Source organism: Musa acuminata, chromosome BXJ3-1, assembly GCF_036884655.1.
Source record: "Musa acuminata AAA Group cultivar baxijiao chromosome BXJ3-1, Cavendish_Baxijiao_AAA, whole genome shotgun sequence".
In the NCBI taxonomy this organism is placed as follows: domain Eukaryota; kingdom Viridiplantae; phylum Streptophyta; class Magnoliopsida; order Zingiberales; family Musaceae; genus Musa; species Musa acuminata.
The window spans coordinates 12,582,477-12,604,793 of NC_088349.1; the positions used below are offsets into that span (position 1 = coordinate 12,582,477).

At 41.0% G+C, this 22,317-nt stretch overlaps 3 protein-coding genes across 3 annotated transcripts; all 3 read left to right on the plus strand.

Annotated features, from left to right (window-relative positions):
* Nucleotides 1-3,498: 3,498 nt before the first annotated feature.
* LOC103997054 (transcription factor JAMYB) lies at nt 3,499-4,884 on the plus strand. The gene is made up of 3 exons (XM_009418189.3): nt 3,499-3,717; nt 3,809-3,938; nt 4,026-4,884. Exons 1-3 carry the CDS (start codon nt 3,576-3,578, stop codon nt 4,564-4,566), a joined length of 813 nt encoding a protein of 270 aa, XP_009416464.2. The 5' UTR covers nt 3,499-3,575; the 3' UTR covers nt 4,567-4,884.
* Nucleotides 4,885-12,546: 7,662 nt separating this feature from the next.
* LOC135628440 (AP2-like ethylene-responsive transcription factor AIL7) lies at nt 12,547-16,688 on the plus strand. Its single transcript, XM_065135080.1, has 7 exons — nt 12,547-13,656; nt 13,773-15,163; nt 15,252-15,340; nt 15,593-15,666; nt 15,752-15,802; nt 15,881-15,957; nt 16,039-16,688. The coding sequence occupies exons 2-7, from the start codon at nt 15,118-15,120 to the stop codon at nt 16,476-16,478; spliced, it is 777 nt and encodes a 258-aa protein (XP_064991152.1). The 5' UTR covers nt 12,547-13,656; nt 13,773-15,117; the 3' UTR covers nt 16,479-16,688.
* A 500-nt stretch (nt 16,689-17,188) lies between these two features.
* LOC103997027 (uncharacterized) lies at nt 17,189-21,757 on the plus strand. The gene is made up of 3 exons (XM_009418156.3): nt 17,189-17,386; nt 17,474-17,622; nt 21,440-21,757. The coding sequence occupies exons 1-3, from the start codon at nt 17,260-17,262 to the stop codon at nt 21,521-21,523; spliced, it is 360 nt and encodes a 119-aa protein (XP_009416431.1). The 5' UTR covers nt 17,189-17,259; the 3' UTR covers nt 21,524-21,757.
* Nucleotides 21,758-22,317: the final 560 nt, after the last annotated feature.

Consider the following 22,317-nt stretch of genomic DNA (forward strand, 5'->3'; position numbering starts at 1 on the left):
CTCTGCATCAATTATCACTCTTCATGGATGCTTACATGGTTTCATTTTCTGACCACAGCTTAACGTGATTGTGAAGTGCTGTTCCTGCCACTCTCCTATGCCAAGTGCCAAAATATATAGTGAGAAATATTTTATCTAGAGATCAGAAATTTGAGTCTCTTGTAAATGTCTGGTATGCTTATCATGCAATATTACCTTTGATCCAATGAGTAAAAACTTTGGAAAGACAAAGCAAAATTATCAGTCACCAGAACCATCATCATCAGTATTTGCTGGTGATTCATGGATACTCTCAAGAGGTAAAAAGGAAACTTTGGATTTTTAGGGTTGATCACTTAGATGAATTTAAACATTTTTTTTAGGTTTATTGGATTAATGTTTTATTTCTTGAATGAAATTTATAATCGGGCTATGGTCATAAATTACTTTCAAGTCTGCATAGCTATTTAATTTCTTTTTTCTTTTTGGCAATAAAGGAGATTCAGTCCACAATATGGTCTCTGAAGGCCACCACCCAAAAAGGACTCCCGGTGATGATTTTTACCATCCTCGAGACACTCCCTGTGAGTCATGGAAGAAATTGCTGAGAAATCCTTCCAGCAAGCTTTGGGCTTCACACATAATGACTGATCTAAAACTCATTACTAAATACAATGCTTAATCCTCCTCACAAACATAGTGTTGGTGGTGGAGATCATTAAAGAACAAGGAGGGACCCTCATATCTCGCTATGAACGGGGAAATGCAGGTCAAGGAGATGAGCAAGACCTGCAACAATAATTTGCAGCCGAGAAGCATGCATGCAGAGATCACTTCACCCGGTTGCGCCGTCACTGTCGTCTCAAGAAGGATCGGCAAATCGATTCCTTACTCCCTTTCTCTTTCCAACACAAGACCCAACATCACGAGTAATGAGCTTTCTCTATGCTCTTCCTCCTTACTCTTCTTCTCACGGATCAGCATCACTGGGAGACGGACCTGTCTCTTTCCCTCTCTTTCACTTTCTCCACCTTTCTATCCCTTTCTATCTACCACAATCAAGTCACAGTGCTTTTTCTCCGACGATGGAGAGTGAGTACTATTATAGAGTTTTGTTGAGAAGGAGAAAAAACAAAATTCATCCTATATTAATAAATAAATAATATATCAGAAACTTGTCGTAAAATTAATGTGATTTAATAAATCTCATCTATATCTACGAAGAAAATTAATCGTATGAGATCAATTACAAGATCTTTTGCACGATAATTCTCTTTAGAAACAAAGTATTTCTTTAGACATCTGAGAGAAAAACCTAAATTTTTCCATAAGAATAAAGAAATATCTGAGATATTTACAGAAAATTTAAATTTTTTTTTCATGATAATTTCTTTATTAGGATTCCTTTAATAATGAAATGAAGCATGTATTGATGTAGGAATTGTGTGCTGAGACAAAGTTTGTGTTTGCCATCTGAAGAACTAGTAGTGCTTCGTCTCCTTGTATCTGCTGTGTGGATGACACAGTAACCCTCACTTCCCCTTAGAAATCCATATCCTTCAGTGCCACCAACACTGATGAAGATAAATCAAAGGGTGATAGGTGCCACCGGGCAATCTAAGAACTCACATCCTCTCATCAACTATATTCCTCCATCTTTTGGCTCCGCTGCAGCTGCGCTTCCCACTTGAATCATCTTCCCCATCTTTCTCACCATCATTGACTCACCCAGTATGGACTACAGCAATCTCCGATGGTGGTGGTGAGGACTAAAAGGAGAAGAAGTTGCTCAAGTACCTGCCATTTGGAATGCAATCTCCCTTCTTTACATATGTATATGCAGCTCTTAGACTTGGACACATCTCAAGGACTAATAGCTCACAGAAAACTTGGCCATTCAAACAACTTAGACGGATGCCATGTATGCTCCTTCATGCAACTCCATTATTCCAATAAGGACACACTATGAGGGAAGTGGGGAATGAGAAGGATAGCTGTACTTGTTCCACACTTTTTCTTTTGCTTTCTGGGATGAGATAAGTAGAAAGATGGAAAAAGGAAGATGAGATAGAGCCACCCTCCTCTTCATGGTACAATCATATCATTAAACTAGTAAGCTTGTAGTAATCCTTGCCTTTTGGTGCAAGAACATGCATCATTAGAGACGTCCCTCCTTTCTCAAAAACATGCATCAGTGGTGGAGAGTTAAGAGAACAAAAGGTTCATGTCTAGCTTTTCCCAAGTAGTAAGCAATGGCAACATGCAACACAAATGGCAAGCACTGGTGTCATCTTTGTTGTTGTTAGGGTTTTCAGTGTCATTATTGATGTTTGCACCTAAGACCTTAGGTAACTTGAACTCCTCGCAATCCTATCACTTTCAAATGGGGGTGCTTTGCTGTTTGATCTCTAACTCTCCACCACTCATACATGTAACCTAATTCCAGAAGCACAAGGATGAATTCACCTCAACATCTCCATAAGAGATGGCTGTCCAAATTGGATGTCAAATCATAAGCTGAACTCCCCACCAAAATAGATATACTGCTTTGACTCTGTATCCATACTGGTCAAACTAATCACTCGAGCATGCAGATTGTTGGATGCATTCGAGCCAATCATGCTCATCACCAGCAGGCTGAAGTCACAGCAGGGACCCATGGCCAGTCTAACTCAGGACACTCGATGACAAGTATGTCTCACCCACACGCATTTGAAGTCAAAAGACTGACAGCGAAGAGAAACGAGGAGGCATTATCCGCATAAGGATGTTTTGGTCAAAGAAGCTTCTTCATCTGAGAACAACCGCAGTCAAAGTTCCCACAAGTTGAAGCAAACTAATAGCACACGTTGCCTCGCCCATGGAATCACCCTTCTTCTTTATTTGGGCTACACGAAGCAGACGCATATGGGGATCTCCCGGAGAAGCTTGTTTGGCTCTCAGCCACTGGTTCCCTTCGGAAGCTGCAAGATTGCAGAGAAGAAATGCCTCTTTTAAATGCAGTCTGAGCCACTAATCTCACACTTGACACTGAACAGCAATCCTCTATTTGTTTGTCATGGTTTCCTTCACCAGATTAAATTGAAAGCACTGTAGCTACACCTTTCTATCACATGATGAAGTAATGCTCGAGCAGCAGCAGCAGAGTTCTTCCAGAAGAACTACTAAGAACAGTCTTGTCTTGTTGTACAGGAAGGTGGTAGTCTACCTTACTGCATTCGACAAAAGAGAAAGGGAAGAAAGCGAGTAATGGTATCAAATGTAGACCATAGCATCATTGAATCATCGAAAAATCCAAATCAATCTCTTGATGAGGAGTCTGACCATGCCAGGGTGCAGGGCATCGAGCTGATCCACTTGCAGTGCCACATATTAGAGGACAGATGTGAGACAAAGAAAAGTCAAACTTAGAAGCCGGTCTCGCGCTGTTTGATTTAGTTTAAAGCCCCTACTTTTGGCTTTTGGTAGCCTATACGACTCCTGTTTCTTTGACGCCACCCTCTATAAGAAGCTTACCTATGCATCGAACGAGTCCAGCGCCAGTGATCTACTCTTCTAATTCCATAAGAACTCGGTTTCAGGACACTCGACGAGTCATGGAGTTCGATGGAAGGGCCCGTGGTGAGGACGAGGTGGAGCTGAGGAAAGGATCTTGGACCGTGGAAGAAGACCTTCTGCTGATGAACTATGTCGCGGAGCACGGCGAGGGCCGATGGGATTCACTAGCTCGAGAAGCAGGTAGAGTGAATCCTGTCAGTACTCTATGATCGATTCTTTTCGTCCAACAGTTTGTTCATGGTGCTAATTACTCTGTTTCTGCGTGTTGCAGGTCTCAAAAGGACAGGAAAGAGCTGCCGGCTCCGATGGCTCAACTACCTCCGCCCCGATCTCCGCCGTGGGAACATAACCCCGGAGGAGCAACTACTCATCCTCGAGCTTCACTCTCGTTGGGGAAACCGGTGAGCTGCCATCTTCACGGGATCTCCCGACACCCATGTTTTTCCTCTTAGCTTAGTCCTGAACAGAGCGCCATGGCTTTCCCGCAGGTGGTCGAAGATAGCGCAGCACATGCCGGGGAGGACCGACAACGAGATCAAGAACTACTGGAGGACCAGAGTGCAGAAGCACGCGAAGCAGCTCCGGTGCGACGTCGACAGCAAGCGGTTCAAGGACGTGGTGAGGCACCTATGGATGCCTCGGCTGCTCGAGAGGATTCGTGCGGCTTCCGACGGCTCCGCGGTCTCCACGCATCAGAGCGTAAACGATCCATCGACTTGCAAACGACCCGAGGAGGGAGACGTCGAGCTCGGTGAGGCGAAGAGGGCCAGCCTGGAGAGCTCGAACATGGTCAGGTCGTCCTCGGAGTCCTCCGAGGTGCAGGTTTCAACAGCTTCAGTGTCCGACCGCTTCACCAACTGTGACGACGCATGGTTTCAGGAAACGACAGGCTTCGGCGCTTACTGGCCGGAGACTCTACCGAGTCCCGGAGCTTGCGATATCTGGGGTTGGTCAATGGATTTGGATCAGAGCGGGTGGGAGGAGAACTTGTGGAGCATGGAGGACACATGGTTACAGCAGCAGATCTAATTGCAGAGAGAGGACATCACAGAGGCAATTGTAAAGGGAAAAGACAGCATGGATTTGGGAAACCAGAGAATGTGTCGGGAATTTTTCTGTCTTCCCATCATTTTCTCCACTCATTATAATTCTTACTACGTGATTAAGGAACTATAAATTCACGTCTGCTTGTATCGAATAAATTGTTTCTGAGGTGTAGCGAAAAAAGCTTTGATCTCTCTGACTAGAATTCAGGTTACTGCGCTCATCATGTTGTCTATGAATCCAAGCAAGCATTAATGAGACAAACATAGAATCTATGTATGCTAATTACTACTGGAGTTTCCAGAAACAAGCCACAGATCGAGAGTAAAAATTCATGTTGTCATTTGTTGGATTATAATAGTCAGTCATCCATAAAAGTCAACTTCCTGTTTGCTCTGACTGCTATAATATTTTGGGAACAAGCCAAGAATTCCTCTTAATGTTGCATCACTGTGACTAGTTTTGACTTGATGCTATCAAGAAGTCTGAAAACAATGATCCATTTTGGTAGACGAAACCATGTTTTGGTAGATTGCATGACTCTGCACCAAACAATCAAAGCTCAAGTGTGGTCAAGACTTACGTGCTAATGCTTCATTAAAACTCTTCAAGCAGATAATGTTCAGACTGGCCCTCCTCCTCCTCCTCCTCCTCCTTCTCTTCCAGGAGATGACACCACACACAAAGGAAACAGAAGTGGCATGTACCCCAAATGACTTGAGACTTGAAAGCTCCACCTCCGATGGTATGTACTTGCGAGATGATGCACAATGCATCAGCAACAGGTGAGTGATTAGAAGAGAAGACACAAGGGAAAGTAAATTCATATTTACTATATGACCATTGCATATATATCCCTACAAAACTCAAAAACTTACATATGACCATTACCATACTAATATTGGAACACAAAATTACATTAATGCTTTCTTAAAAATATTAAAAAACACAAGGGTTCAGATAATTGGTGAAAGTAATAAAAGATGTTTTAGTTAATTAAAAAAATATTTTTAAAAAATTGGCTATGATCATAATTATGGTGCTTAACTTGCATTTGTTCGATGAATATTAGCATAAAAAGCACTTACGAAATACTTAAATATTGGGAAGGACATATATATATATATATATATATATATATATATATATATATATATATATATATATATATATATATATATATATATATATATATCCATGGTTTATTTCAGATGTATATATGGAATCAGAACAAAGGATATTAGGACTAAAGATGATTTATGATGAAGAACTCTATCTTGGTTGGGAGTCCAATCACTTATCATTATATATATATATATCTTCTACGGTTTAATCTAAGCTTATATATAGTTTTCTCTTTTTTGTTTACAGTACTGCATAACTATTCGCTGGTGTGAATTGCAACAATTCTTTTAGGTTCGTGCAATTATTGATGAACGGTGTGGATCTACGGAGACAGCCCCTGCACAGATATAGATCCATACTTACCCGTAACTCGAGGCTATATGAAGAACAACACTTATGTTGCATCCATCATCTTCGTTGCTACCAACCATATCTCAAAATCCACTTCAAATTCGAAGGAAGAAGAGATTCTGAATAATTGTTTTAACAGCAAGAAATTAAGAATATAAACTAATATGATATAAAAAATAGGCCTGTATATGCAAGCATTAGGTCGATCATGGCGTAAGCCACAAGCCATTCTGATGACCATGTCTCAGGTAAGAACTCCAAGTCTTCTAAGCTTCTAAATTCTACGTCTCCAACAATGTACATCTTTCGCTTTCAGCCGCCATTTCCGTCCACCACTTGGATCACCATCTCCACCACCGTCACTGAACCAGAAGAATGTGAAAAGGACGAGTGCGGTTGCAGACTGAAGGATCAACCATGGCAGTGGATATGGTTTACGTACAGGAGAAGAAATCATGAAAGGGAAGCCATACGGAACGTCATCTTTTTCTAGCTGTTCACATCTTCTAAAAGCATGGACTTGGAAGAAGATGCATGTCGTATTCCTGCAGCGAATAATAATCTGCACCTTTGTTTCTGGTTTCGCCGTGTCGATCAATCAATGAAGTAAACGAGGAAGCATGATTGATTGAGTCCAGTAAAATGATAAATCAATGGAGAATGCGAAATGTGGCATTGTATTCATCCTTCGCATGAGAAAGTTGGAACATTGTTGTTACCTATACGTCAAAGACGGAATCGATTAGCAAAGGCAACTGTTAGAGCTCTCCTTGTGGCATACGGAGGATGTTAGCCAGTGGTTATCATTTATCTCATGGGAGACGAACCTTTGATCCTTTTCTAGCTTATTTCAGGCATATTAGTCTTTGTATATACTTCTTGCACATTAAAAGTGTTCTTCATTATCTCGCCTCTCCAAGTTTTTTATGAATATATATTTATATACACATATGTACTGTATGTTCAGTGATCATCCACTGTAGCTACTATACATGCTGGATGGAATGCCATACACTATACGCCATCCACAGCAAGGTTTTCTAGTAGTTGTTAGCTCCTTTGCCGGAGTACAGGGAGTTCGAAACGTGCGGTGGGCTCTCCTTTGCTTGTTTGTGGAAGTTGCTTGCTGCCAACCCAAGTCCATCCAAGTGACACAGTCTAATTATTGGGACCATTCTGTCATCACATTCCACCACGATCATTATAATAAGAACGAAAGGTTGATCTTCCACACCGATTCTTGGTTGACTCTCAGTTTTCTTGTCCAAGTTTCAATCATGCATGACATAAAGATAATTAACTGTGTGACTGTTCTATCTATCTATCTATCTATCTATCTAATGAATGCATAGCCAAGTGGGGTTCCAGTCTTGTTGTTTAGTCAGGCCTCAAAGTCGTCTCGAAGATTTCATTGTGGTTTGCCTATGGTAATATACAAGTCTCCTCGAAGCAGAAATGCCTCAAACTAATGTTTCTCTTCCTAACTTTTGGCTGTTAGCAGCTGAAGGATGTTGGCTTCATGTAAGAGATTTAAGGTTGCACGAAGTTTCCGCGCATGCATGAGATTGTGCACCACCTAATAACCTGAAGGGAGCAATGCTTTGTAGTGATTTATTTCCACTTCATTTGGCCTCAGAAACCATGGCAGATTCTTTGTGGTAATAACCTGTCGTATCAGACGTTCTCGCTCTTCATGCGTGCTTCAAAGTACATGACTGCTTCCTTAGTCCAAACAGATTCGATGGCAGTCTGCTCAGTGCTTCGCTTTGGCAGATTCCATTTAGCGTTTAGTCGATTGCTTTCGTTGGATTTGTTCGTCAACACAACACGTGACTTTGAGGCAAACTAGTTGTACCTTTCTCTTCGAAAATGTCAAAGCCCACAACGAGTAGTAAACATTTTGCTTGAGCAAGCAGGTGAAACTCCACCATACTAGAAGGAGACCATGGACAGAACGAGTTCATGTCATTGAATTATCACAAAGATCTGTCCTAATGCCCCATCCCCCAATTTCTGCAGCTCCAAGTACGACCATGGAAGTCAAACTAAGTAAAGAGAAAAAAATAAACCGGGTCTACTCTTCTCATCTTATTTTAGAAAAGTCAAACATGACCCCAAGAACAGTGATGTGGAACTGGTCAAGTCCTTCGCCATGATCTGTCCTACAAGTGCAAGTGGATGTGGCACTGGTCAACTCCTTTACAACAAGCTCTTTCAGTAAGTTCTTCAGTGGTGGAAGAAAGGAAGAGTAGTTAACAATCCATTAATAACTATTTGTTGTCAATTAATTGCTTTGGTCACAAGACTGGATTGTTAGATGTGATCACAACCCTACTGAAAGGTTTTCTTTCCTCTGAGCTCAACTTTCACAAGTGTGCAGGAGCTCAAAATACTGCCATTAAACCACTTTATATGACATCCTTGTTAGTCTTATATCGAAGATGAAAGGTTATGATATATAAGACTACATGCATTAGTAATTTGGGATGATGAATATTTTTGGATCAGGTATCTGAGAGGTAAATACAAACTTGTGAAGAAGATGGCATTACACTTACTTTGTGGGCCTCAATCACAGCCTTGTATTCCTTCCACAAGCTACCAGAGTCCGGCAGAAGAGCATCTGGTGCTGTGTTGGACCCATCTCCAGGTGTACAGAGCAATAGAAGTGTTGTTCTACATCACTGTCTCACTATCTATAGATTGATAACCATGGTTCTGTGACAAAAGCTTCATGCCTCTTCCCTGCACAGAGAGAGAGAGAGAGAGAGAGAGAGAGAGAGAAGATGGGCAATAGTCTGCTGTCGATGGTGTTCCGATGGCCACCATTCAACCTGTCCAACCTCGCAAGTAACATGTCTCTGCTCGTGTTTAATTTGACCGAGTTCAGCTTCTCCAGCATCATTCCTACCTGGCCGGCGATCACCTTCTCGGTGGTGGACGACATAGTCTGGGCCTTTGTTATGGTGCTAGAGTCGGTAGCCTTGGTTGCCATGCTCTGCTTCTTCTTCGTCTTCTGTGGATGCAACCTATGAACCTATTAAGGTACAATGAAAGTGTTAAGGTTTTAACTCATATCTTGTGTAACTCAGAAACCAAGTCATGGAGATCCTCTAAACCTGCACCATTGGAGCTTTGATGCTTTGTTTCTTGTTGCGATTTGGGGACAGTGATGATGATTGGTAGGCTGGATTGTTAGGTGAACCGGAAAAACATGGTGTTTGCGTTTTTAGTTGGGTTTTCTTATTGATTTCCTTCATACTTTACCCTGTGTTTGTCTATATCTATATGCCTCTACCACTTGATGGTGTTGACAGCCTTTGCTGGTAGATGAACAATGGCCATGGTCTCTGTGGGCCAAGTTAGAGGAAAATAGAATTTATGCAGTCGTCTTCCTACAAGCAGTGAGAGTAAAATTCATCGAGTTATTTCTTGATTCATACTGGTTCTAACCAGAGCTAATGCTTGGAACTTGAATCAGGGAGCTGATTAATGAATCAATTGGGTGATGTCACTACAATTGCAGAGGGCCTCTATTGTGAATTTATCATTGTAAATCACTGCTATGTAGCTTTTGCTTATTCTTAAATATCATGATATATTGTTAAATTGTGATGTGAAAACTTGTTCATTAAGCATGTTGAATAATTTAGATATCAATTGTTCTGTTCTACTGCTCAAAACCTGCACCAAGATAAAGTAGTTAAGTTACATGCTGCCAGTCTGCACTAAAAGCTCATCACTTGGTTAACTTGCCACTAAGAATTGCCTTATTTCACCACAATAAACTAGTGCCATTGGCCTTCTGGTCCATTAGGATGATTATGCCATTCTTCTTAGAATATAAAGCATTTGCAAGTTGTCTTGAGGTAACCTCTTAAGGCTAATCCTTTTGATGTAGTGTGGTTTGTTCTTTTTGGATGGAGAGACAAATAGATTCTGAACATAATGGAAGGTGTCTGAAACTTGAAGCAGTTTGCATCTAAAAATTTCACATTGGTGGATTAAATGGTGCTGTAAGGCATTTGAATGCAACATAATATGAAATCTACTGTAGCAGAGAATGCTAAGAAAAACCAAAACAGAGAAAGCTAAGCAAGTTCTATCTCAATTAAGGTAATTCCAGTCTTGTCTTGATGCTCTTATGTATCTGTGCTTGTTTAGACTGAGATGCTGGTGCATTAATTCACTTTACAACACACCTGGCTTTATGCAACTATTTTAATTTATATGTAAAGCCTTTCACTGCTAGATGGAAGATGATTTACTTCTTTATGTACTGTTTTTGAATCTCCTATTCATTGAAACAAAAATTTAACCTCCTTTTCATCATATTTTCTTTCTTGTTTCTCAGATCTGTTTGGTATAGCATTTTCTGTTTGCTCTTATACAATTGAAGTTGAAGTGGTTTCTATTCTCATGAAGATACACAGTAGTAGCTTTTTTCCACACAAAAAGATAATAGTATTGGCAGTAATAGCCTTTGAAGTCTTTCATTTTGCAATATATATATATATATATATATATATATATATATATATATATATATATATATATATATATATATATCTGTTTGATGATATACACAATCACAGGCAGCCAAATATTTAATTTGGAACCAAATATGGCCTTATTTGTTTTGGCAAGCTTAAGCTTTTTTTTTCCCAAAGGTAATATAAATAACATGCTTTATGGAATCTAAAGATTTTTTGTGCCACTAAGGTGCTTAATGAAATATAGGGATCCAGGAAAGTTGATGGTGATAGAAGATAAGTTTCCCAACTTGATAGAAGATAAGATTTCTCTAACTATACGAGGAAATCTCTCTATTCTGTTTATTCTGTTGAGGGAAATCCTTCCTTCTAATCTGTATAAATAGGACATGGAACATAATATATTCAAGCTAAAGCTATTTCATTTCTACAATAAAGCTTTTTGCGAAGCTTCGCTCTTGCCTTTGGCCAGCGACCAACGCCGCTGAGAAAAGCGAAGCTTCGCTCTTACCTGTGGCCAGCGACCAACGCCGCTGAGAAAAGCGAAGCTTCGCTCTTGCTGATCTGCCAACAGTCGACGGACTTAAGGAGAACGAAGGGAACGTCTGTGCCCTTACAGCAACAGCAATCGCAGCAACAATAGCGATCTGCTCTTGCTCTACTTACGAAGCCTCTCGCTTTAAACCATTCTTTGCATCGATTCAAGATTGGTATCCTTGTCAGGACCATCATCTTGCGGGGGCATGATAGAAGATAAGATTTCCTCAACTTAATAGAAGATAAGGATTTTCCTGAGGAAAATCTTTCCTTCTAATCTGTATAAATAGGAGAGGGAATATGTTAATATATTCAAGCTAAAACTATTTCATTTTTACAATAAAACTTCTTCAATTATTGTTCTTTATCTTCTATTATTTCTATTAGATGGTGATCTTGAAGATATGATGAAAGAACAAAATCTCTTCCCATCTCTCTGAATTTGATGATCAAAAAGCACTAGTCACCCATCCATGACAGTCAGTGGGGAAGGAAAAGAATCCAACATCTACAGTGGAAGCATGCAAAAGAACAGAATAAATGTATAATGACAAAAGGAATATGAACCCATTTGAGTAATAGAAAATGACAGGTTTGGATTTCTCTCTGAGAAACTTATGAAGATAGACTAAGGATTAGTCCATATTGCCAAAGATAAAAAGGACTCAAGTGAGCAATAAACTTAGAAATTTATTTAAACTTAATAGTCTTACTTCATTGATTGTTAAACTCCTGTTCTTCATCCAGGTTATATCTTGTTCAATGTTGCAATTTGCTTTAATAGCTAACTTAACATGTTTTGATGAGTCCCCAAAGAGCATCAGATTTGCCTTGTTAGTTCCATCTGGGAATCATTGATCAACATATATTTCTTCTGTTAGAACATAATGATGAGTAAATCTTTGGATTTGTCTGTTTCGGTCCCAAGTTGGATTGCCACACTACCTATAGCAGAGGTGCATAACACTGTCTGGTTATAATTAGTATTGTCATGAAGACCGCATGGAAAATTGTATCATGGTGATGCTCACCAAGCAATCTGCTCCATTAATGAAGCTGGAGTCAACCAAATCTGGAGCAATGGATCACTCTAGAATTAAGAATGTTGAAAGCTCAGATTCTTTTGTTGGTGAAGCTGGTGATATGTCTTGTCCTTAGTAACTCATCTTGTCTTCCTTTCTGCCCCACTCCAAGACACCACCCCATTAATTCCATTTACAGTGATACTTAACTATCACTCCTTGTAGTGATGATTGCCTTGATCTCATTCATTTGATCATCTCCTGGATGATTACCCTGTCCAAATGTTGGATGAACTCTACACCATGTCTCTCTGGCACTGCATGAATTCTACCCAGCTCAGGTGAGATGAAATCTAGAGTCGAGGCAAAAGATGAGCTTCGGCCTCATGGCTTTCCCAACACCATCATCAATGGGAATTGGCAGTCCTACTTCTCCAACATCTTCTTGAGTGGACTTGTCACAGTAAGACAAAGTCATAACCTGATTAGTTCAAGATGAAAGAAGGGGTACGCTTGAGCCCAATGAGCTTACAACAGCTTGCAGCCTTGTCACAACTAGATTTTGTCAGTATTGATTCGATTGTATTACGTCCAAGTTCGTCTCATGTTAAAGCTGATCGAATCCAACCCGACCGAGTAAGATCAAAGCTAAACATTATATAGTTCGAATTCTAATTCAAAGCGAAATAATCAGATAGGAAATAGGTTTTGGACAGCAGAATAGAAAACAGAAGACAAAGCAATAAATCCCAAACAAGCAGATTGATGAAGCGCAGCGCAGGGCCCGGAGAGCACTTAACAAGACGACAAGTCCATCCCCTTCTCTTCTTCTTTAACGTCATCAGATGCTGCCTTACCTCTCTCTCTTCACCGGAACATCCGCAAAGCTGCTGCTGCTGCTGCTGCTTAAAGACCGATTTCCTTGACCGCAGCAGCCGCGAGCGAAAAAGCGGACCGCACTCCACCAGTCCATCCACTCCACCACGTAGTACTTGGACCATATTAATTACACAGCACTTCTACAGTGCTGAGCCTTTTTTGTCGTTCCCTCCCATCTTCATCTCTCTCCGTGATCCCCTCATATACACGTCCACCGGTTCCATTCTGCACCGGAAGCCGAATTCCAACCCTAATCACTGCAGAGCGAGCTAGAGAGAGATAGAGAAGGAGATGGGCCACAACTGGATCTCCTTCGCGTTGCCGCACATGGAGATGCTCCTCCGACCCTGCAGCTACGACCTGCAGGCCTCCGCCGCCGCCTCCTCCTCCTCCTCCTCCTCCTCGGACAACAACGTCGGCGCTTTTGCCTACGGCTACCAGTACGTTCTTCCACCGGCCCCCGCCCCCTCGGAGCTGAAGATGGAGGTTCTCCTGGGAGGAGGCGTCGGCGGCGCCCTCCGCTCCGAGTTTCTGACTGCTGACGGTCGGGACGGGTCGTCGGCGGTCGTTCGAGGGGCCGGGGAGGTGGCCGCGCCGGTGGGGCTGAAGAAAGCGACGGCGTCAGCGGCCGCTGGCCAAAGGACGTCGGTCTACAGAGGGGTGACCAGGTAGTAGTCGATCAATATATCGTTTTACTCGCTTCTTCCTCTCCTCGTTATGCATGTTAACGTGTGATTGGTTCACCCGTGCGTGCGCGGGTGCCCGCGGTTTCTGCCTTCGCCAGGCACAGGTGGACGGGGAGGTATGAGGCGCACTTGTGGGACAACACGTGCAGGAGGGAGGGCCAGAAGCGCAAGGGACGCCAAGGTATACGACTCCCTTCTTCTTCTTCTTCTTCTTCTTCTTCTTCTTCATGCCAATTCTCCTCGAGAATTAAGTAGATTTGGTATTGCATGCTTGTTAATTACGCCAGATTAGGATTATAAGTCGGCTTGTGATAGCAGTCGGCCACGTAGATATCAAACATATGATGAGTGCGCTCATACTTTGCGATGGATCCTTCCACATACGTAATTGATGGCTCGGGGCAGAGATATATCGGCACTCGATAGTATCCATGATGGAAAACGTTGCGCAGTACCACAACATGGTACGGCCGGCCACAACAACGACGCCCGGATCTGGTTGCGCTTTGTCCGCAAGAGGCTGCCGCTTCCACGATAATCTAGTGTTCTGGTGCCATGAAACCAGCGTCTCTGTCTCTCGCAGTCACACATCCACCCTCCTTCACCTGGAGAGATCTCTAGGAAGACCTGAAACACCTATTTCTTTGGGAGAGAGTCCTGCTGTTTAGGATCAGGCATCAGAACACTACATGCAATGACCTGTGCATGTGCATGGATCAGTAGCTGGGAAAAGTGTGATGCGAGCTGTAGGATCGATATCTCTTGCCGATCCAGTGATACTCGATGTGACAACACGCAGCTTTCATCTGCTTGGAAAAGAAGAATGGCGTCCTCTCATCGATGAAGAAGTACACTGATACCCCTTTTCAGTGGGGGGGCTTCTCGCATGTCAAATCTCCTGGCTCCCAGTATCTTTGACCGGAGCTCAAACCCAGCAAAGCTCCCATGAGTCACTGCAACAGACCGTGAATCAAATGCATTGGCCCCCTGGGCTCTCTCATGCGCTTGCCGCTGTAGCATTGCACTGCTGCTTCTTTCTGTCCTTGTGGCCAACTTAAGATTCAGATGCATTTGATCACCCAAAGGTCGTTCTTGTGAAACCCCCATCAATCGCACTATTGGTGATGATTCTGACATTACATGGTTGCATGTGCATTCAGTTCTTATTATATTACACTATATAAATAGTGGTGAGCCCATGGAGGTTAAACTATTGATGCATCAGTATACAGTCAAAGATGGATCACCAAGTTATGAATTCTGTTCTTAGGCTCCAGTTAAGAATGACCCATTGAAGCTGTCTGATATGCTAATCAAAGAACTACATTTAATTGTAAACTACAGTTTTGGAACTTACATGATGAGAACTCATGAGAATTGTGAGCTTTTGGTGTGTTTGCTATTCTGCTGATACAAGTTTTGTTTCATTTTGCATGTATGTGAATGTGCTCTGTTGGTCATATCTGTGGCTACTCTTCAGTGTATTTAGGTGAGATATACTTTTTCTTCTTCAAGTTATGTAAACACCAATTTTATATGAATTAGAATACCGATTAAACTTCGATACGACGACGCAGGTGGATACGACGACGAAGAGAAAGCAGCAAGGGCTTACGATCTTGCAGCTCTGAAATATTGGGGTCCTACTGCTGCGACAAACTTTCCGGTTGTCTCTCTGCTTCTGCTAGAATTCCGTCTGATTTAATCGGGCCTAGTATTAACCAAACACTGAAATTTTCATTAACCAAGCAAACACTATATATCAACTTCTTTGCTTTATGGATTAGAGTACTCTTGTTGACTACTTTTTAATTTAGGTATAGAATTCTTCAGAGAAAGATCATAATTTGGACTTCTCCTTTCATGTTCATCAACTCACGTTGCTTGCTCCTCCACTTCTTATCTTAAACCTTGGCAGGTGTGCATTTACAGCAAGGAGATTGAGGAGATGAAATGCTTGACCAAGCAAGAGTTCATTGCATCAATAAGAAGGTAAAAAAGCACACATTTTGCAGCCATCTTCCTAGAGAACTGCATCATTTCATATGCTTATCGAGTGTCTCTTGGAATTGTTCAGAAGAAGCAGTGGATTCTCAAGGGGTGCTTCTATCTATAGAGGAGTGACAAGGTGAAGACTCTGTGCCCATGCAATACCAAAATTACTACTGCAAATGTGTGTTTAAGGCAATTGCTTGTGATTTATCAGGCATCATCAACATGGCCGGTGGCAAGCAAGGATAGGTCGTGTTGCTGGAAATAAGGATCTTTACCTTGGCACGTTTGGTGAGCTTATTCGATTGTCTACGTTTGCTGAACACTGTTTTCTATCTTGTTTCCATCCTTAATCCAAAAATTGTTGTACAGCAACGGAAGAAGAAGCTGCAGAGGCGTACGATGTGGCGGCAATCAAGTTTCGCGGCCCAAACGCTGTCACCAACTTCGAGCTCAGTAGATACGACATGGACGCCATCGCAAACACTGATCTTCCGATCGGAGCACCCGCCAAACGGATCAAGCAGACTCCACAGGCCAACGATGACCAGCTTCCTTTTGATAGATCGGGCAACGGACAACATCTCAGCAACGTGACGCCGCCCCTCCTACATAACCTCGTTCAGCTTCACTGCCCTCCTGGCTTCTCGCCCGGTCTGACATGCTGCAATTTAGAAGAGAATGACGCCGCCGATGCCTGCAGCCAAAACTTGTTCTTCCTCACCGCGAATGATCGGCTCAAGAATCAAGTTATCAACATGCAACCGGAGAGGGCTGGCAATCTCCAACTGAGACACCTTACTTCCCAGTAACGCAGCCAGCTGACTGCAGTGCGGAGCGAATCCATGCAATTTTGTAGAGCAAGTGGTGTTATAATCAATGCGACATGGATCTTCTCGTAGGCAAGTGATTTGTATGTTGTTAATGAATCAGATCTGGAAGCACACTCAGCTGGTTGAGATCATTAATCTACTGTAATTTTGAATGACAATGTGCAACTGTGGATTGACTGCTGTTGAATCTGGCACACTCAACTCGGTCAATGGCACGCCTAAGGGAGTCGATGCCTGCTATTCCATCAGCATTCCTTTTCGTTTCAAAGAATGGAGAACAGCGCTGTTGCAAAGATGCCGTAGGAATCGGTGTTTCGCGTGCGGTCGTTAAGTCGTGCATCGGTTACGTCCTATCGTGTAAGTCGCGAGTTAAGGCGAGGCTGGCATTCGCAGGCCGGTTCGAACCGGGTTGGGCCGTCTATAAACAATCTATGATTTGTACTTCAAATTTCATTTGACATATTTTTAATAATAATTTAATTATTTTGAGTTAGTAATTTTATATAATAAAATGTTGACCTTTATTTATTTATTTTTTTTATGATGTTAATATTTATAATTTTGATTTATCCTCCACTTTGATGTGATATATTTATTTGTCATTTACTATAATATTAACTCTTTTATTAATAAATTTAAAAAGGAGATCGTGACTTAAGTAGCGACCTGGGCTCGGAGGAACGAGAAATTTCTCGAGGAAGAGGAGACCCAGCCGTTACTCCTCGTCATCGGGTTCGACCGAAATAGGCGGCGCTTGAGAATGGCGCTGGTGGCGAAGTACTGGATGCGGCTCGTCGCTGGCGGGGGAGGCGGCGCTGCCGCCGTTCCTCCGCTGTTCCTCCACCGTCTTTCTGCTGTCAGACCATACCACCCGGCCGTTTACGAAGGTACGATCTCTCCGAGCCCGCCGCGATGGTTTAGGGTTTAGGGTTTAGGGTTCTGATGATGATTGGGTGACTGTGGTGGCGGCGCAGTCAAGGTGGGGATCCCGGAGTTCTTGAAGGCGGTGGGTAAGGGGGCGGAGGCGCACATAGCAAAGCTGGAGGCCGAGATCGGGGACTTGCAGAAGCTTCTCGTTACGCGAACACTTCGCCTCAAGAAGCTCGGCATCCCTTGCAAACATGTAAATGCCTCTTTATCTCCTCTTATTCTCTTTCAAGTTTCTTATTGTAGTTCTCGATTCCTTTTTTTCCCGTCTCTATCTGCAATATCGTGTTATTAGTAAATTACAAAACGGAAATTGATAGTGTGGGAAGAGCTTTACAGGATTTCATTGCCCCATCAAGAAAGGTGTCTAATTGTGTAGTTTGCAGCTGAATGAGTTAAGCCAGCTAGGTTGAAAATGTTCTTCATGGAGTAGATGTTTCTACTTTCCATAGGCTGAGAGAGGATTGCCATTTCTAAAATCAGTTTAAAGATTATAAACCATAATTTTGTTAACAGTTAGAATCTCAGGACTATCTGCTTCCATAAAAAGGTTGTGGCTTGGGTTTTTATTGTTAAAATAGCTATTATGCTATGTTTTGTCTTTGGTGTTTAGTGGTGACGATGGGTCCAAAGCGCCCCTCTTTTGTGTATCGTTGACTCTTTCTGAAGTGAAGGAGATGATTTCTAGAGCGATGGGTAATTTTAATTTTGCTAGTGGACAAATATATTGTGGGCTACCTTACATTGGAAAGCTAAGAAATCAATGTGTTGGCATCAGGGCTGCAGCAGAGGCTTAATGACATATTCGATAGTGCAGTTGAGGTCTCTTCTGAGGTGGAATATGTGGAATCTATAATAGGGATTGGCAACTACAAAAATATTGGATGATGAATATTAAATAAATGGTGAATCATGACTATAAAAAAAAACTGTCAAATTCAAACAATAAATTAGTGAGATGCAGTCCGAAGTCAACTTGGTCTATACCCAAACTACCTATATTTGTGTGAGTTAAGCAACAACTTGAAGGAAAACAAAGTCACACTAATTTATTGTTTGAATTTGACAGTTTTTTTTTATTCTATACCCAAACTACCTATATTTGTGTGAGTTAAGCAACAACTTGAAGGAAATCAAAGTCAACTTTTCAAATGCCACACTGTAATTGCTAGTTGCACGCTTCCTCCTCCTTTGTCTATATGATTAGACATGTTTGTTCCACTTATATTAGTTATGCACTGTTGTTGGTAATGATTAACCTTGTTATATATTGTATCTATACCAATCTTTTGAGTATTCCTTGTGCTAACTCAAACGATTCTATTCATCTCAATTTATTTCACGTGCATTGTTTTTTGTAGCATTACATAGGTATTAGGGAATTTGGATCCTGTTGTGGCGTTTTTTTAAACTTTGGATGGCTCCTAATAAAATTTTTACCCTTCAGATTCTTTATGTATATGTTATATATATTTTGTGTAGTATTCTTCTGATTTGAAAGTTCTCCTAAGTTAATAAGCATGGTGTTTACTTGATTATTTTTCATATATGTTTAAGATCTGTATCAACTGCACTATATCTGTATCTGTGAGTTAAGTCTTATATATTTTGTTTTGTTATGCATAATCTTTGAATGACAAATATCATGATATTCCTTTGTGTTATTCTTATATTGTAAAATACACCAAACTAGACCACCTTTTTACTAATGAGTTCCTTAAGTTGTATTTGACAGGTACATGTTTGTAACATTAATATTTAAGTGAGAAATTATATTTTGTATGTATACTTATAGGTTTATTATAGCGGCATTCTGACCCTTCCAATGAGGGGAAATGTTGAATATTGATGGAAATTAAGACACTTCTCATGTGACCTACTATCACGAACGGTCGTCGCGCACTCGCAACAACTCCGTTCAACGAACCATTCGTCGCTCTCGTCTACATGTACAGCTGCTTGGCAGCATGTTTTGGCTTGATTTTAAGTTCTTTTGCTTGTAAAAATGTAAGTTCGAACAAGTTGCAGCGCTATAGTGCGATTGCTCACCGAACCGAACAAAACAGTCCCAAAATAGCTCCGTTTTCGCGTGCCACAGGCTGATTTCTGCAGCCCGTTGCTGCACGCGAAACGTCAGCCATCTCAGCACCCTGGAACCCCCGGGTGGCATAGGGCTGGATGGGGTTTCGGTATAGTGTCGGGCGTTGAACAATCTTTCGCAAGTTCACACGTTATCTTGACAGGAACTTGTTGTCGTGCCCGGCACTCGGTGAGCAGCTGTTTGTGAACTTGCAGTTGTTCGTTCAACCTTCTAAAGTCCTTGTTTTCCCCTCTCCCTCTTTTCTCTTGTGCACGCAAGGTGCTCGTTGAATTGCTTGTAAAGCTTCCCCTTTTCGCGAGACGTCGGGACTTGTTCGTTGCTCGTTCTTCGAAATAATCAACTTTCTCTTTTTACAGGTCCTTCGGGACCTGCGAGAGGTTGCAAGTGAGCTGATCTTTGCAGACGCAAATCGCAAGGGCGAAGCGCGACTTAAGCAACGCAAGCTAAGTTCGCATATTTACCGCAAGGGTGTCTTGCGACTTAGGTAACGCAAGCTAAATTCGTGCCTTTGCCGCAAGGGTGCCTCACGCTTTAGGCAATTCCAGCTAAGGTCGTGACACTACGTCAGACATGCTAACATGTTTTTTAGTTATGCAACTAGCATGATATTTGTTCCATAAATATTATAGTAGATTGCCTATTACTTCAGGGTGTTTTTACTATGGTTAACCTTGATAATTTGTTTTGCTACATTTCATATCATGATTTAGTTTTTTTCTAGATGATAAATTCAAACACAACTATACCTATAGTGCTTTAACTCATGGATGCAAATACATATTGCATAGTCCACTTAAGACAAGTTCTATATGAATTTTAAATATATTCATATACCATATATCAAATGTTGTTCTTAACCATATAGAATAATCATTATACTTATTTAGAATTTAAGATCAAATGATACTAGACAAAATATATTCAAGGAATTTCTGTGACTTGAATAATATTATCCCAAATTGCGAAGGAGCAATCTTAACATTGTGTCAAGACTGTCTTTATATGTAGTTTACAATAATGAATCTTATAATTTTTTATTTAAATATTTTAATTTTACAAATTAAAAAAGTTAGTTAGTTATGGAAGTCCAAGAAGAATAACCTCACATGCACTGTGTGTTTGTGGTGTAGATTTGATTTCTGCAATTGTCCTGTGCTTTCACAGTTTCAGACAATGAAGATCACAACTTGAACTCGGTTGTCCTGCACTTTCCTTTGATACTTTCAGTTAATGCAGGCTGCAAACCAGAATTCGTGGATGTGTTAAATCCGAGACCATACATAGGTGTGAAATCATGTAGCCTTGATCAGTTATATTGCAGCAAAAGGTGGTAGAAGAGTTGGTTCATAGAAGAGTTGAGGTGGCTTTCTGTACAAGATGTTGGACGATGTTGTCGTTAAAGGGCTAAATGGCTAACTGAAATTGCTGGGAAGAGATTAGATTTCAGGTTGTTGGTCAATTGTTTTGTCTTTTTTGTACCTAATATTTATAGAATGAAGTATGCTCTATGCAAGAAGCATTTGCCGTCGTAGTGCTGCTTCATGATTGAGTGCAGAAAATTTGAGTTTCTTTAGTCTAATCCTGATGAGATAATCTTAAATTTAAATTTTAGTTGTCTAATGTGGACCCGAGTGAGACTGTTGTGGTTTACGGAAATGGTATGTACATTCAGTTAACAAAATAGATGGAACACTACCAGAAGTTAGGAAGCCCCATGCAGGTGCTTATTTTAGTTCGCCACCTTGAATATTCTGATGTTAATAAGACACTGGAGAATAAAAAAATTGAACTTTGGTTACCTTTTGTTAGTGGAATTCCCACTATCTGAATATGCTTGTACATAGTTGAATTTCAACTAGGTTGTTTATAAATTCTAATGATTTTCACTAATTTATGTTTGCCTTTGATGCAGAGGAAATTGATTCTCGAATATACACACAAGTATAGGCTGGGGCTTTGGAGGCCTCGAGCTGGCTCTCCAAAACAATCAGCTTAACTTTGATTCAGAAGCCAAAAAAAGGGGGTGATGCTCGCACCTGTTGATTATCATGATAATCGTATTGGGAGAATGGTTTTGCATGAACATAGATGTTGACTTGAGTGCTGATTTGTTGGAACATTTTCTTCCAAATGAAAGAACATATATCTGTTTGCTACTTAGCATCAGAATGCTCAACAATAATATTTGTTTTTTAATACTGTGAAAGCAAGTTATCAGTTCTGTGCTTAACTTTGTGATTGTTAGTGAACATGTCTATATGATTGTTGTATTGTGTTGCATGTGATCATAAACACTGAATGTGTGGTTTAGATAATTTTCGAGTACTGTTGTTATGGTTTCTTACACCAATTTGTGGACTTTGCGACTTGTTTATCACATTGTATACTTGTAGGATTATAATATCACAAGGACAAGACAGATTTTGTGTTGCTTTATCCAAAAGTTGATAAATAAGTTACTGGTGGAGGCTTCATATATGTTAGATTTCTGAACCACTAGTTTGTTCGTTCTTATAGGTGTGTTGGACATAATAATGAATCAGTCTTATGAGATGATTGTTACTTCTTTGATTTAGAAAATCGAAGATGAAATTTAGGGCAGAGTGACAGAGATATATAGTCACCAATCTGACTTGTTTAATTGTGTTATGCATGACTTCAATTATGCAAGTTAGATTATAATTGTTCTCCATCTAAGTATAGATCATATTACCATATAGTATTGTGATTATCATATATTGCCATCATGCAATATAGTCAATCTTGCTAGGTAAATTACATATTAATTTT

Excerpts from the sequence above, each read along its gene's own strand:
- LOC135628440 (XM_065135080.1), top strand. The coding sequence starts at position 15,118 with ATGTGCTCTGTTGGTCATATCTGTGGCTACTCTTCAGTGTATTTAG. Across the intron at positions 15,667-15,751 it reads TTCATTGCATCAATAAGAAG|AAGAAGCAGTGGATTCTCAA; the intron begins GTAAAAAAGCAC and ends GGAATTGTTCAG. Across the intron at positions 15,958-16,038 it reads TCTTTACCTTGGCACGTTTG|CAACGGAAGAAGAAGCTGCA; the intron begins GTGAGCTTATTC and ends ATTGTTGTACAG.
- LOC103997027 (XM_009418156.3), top strand. The coding sequence starts at position 17,260 with ATGGCGCTGGTGGCGAAGTACTGGATGCGGCTCGTCGCTGGCGGGGGA. Across the intron at positions 17,387-17,473 it reads CCACCCGGCCGTTTACGAAG|TCAAGGTGGGGATCCCGGAG; the intron begins GTACGATCTCTC and ends GTGGCGGCGCAG. Across the intron at positions 17,623-21,439 it reads TCGGCATCCCTTGCAAACAT|AGGAAATTGATTCTCGAATA; the intron begins GTAAATGCCTCT and ends CCTTTGATGCAG.
- LOC103997054 (XM_009418189.3), top strand. The coding sequence starts at position 3,576 with ATGGAGTTCGATGGAAGGGCCCGTGGTGAGGACGAGGTGGAGCTGAGG. Across the intron at positions 3,718-3,808 it reads TTCACTAGCTCGAGAAGCAG|GTCTCAAAAGGACAGGAAAG; the intron begins GTAGAGTGAATC and ends TGCGTGTTGCAG. Across the intron at positions 3,939-4,025 it reads CACTCTCGTTGGGGAAACCG|GTGGTCGAAGATAGCGCAGC; the intron begins GTGAGCTGCCAT and ends GCTTTCCCGCAG.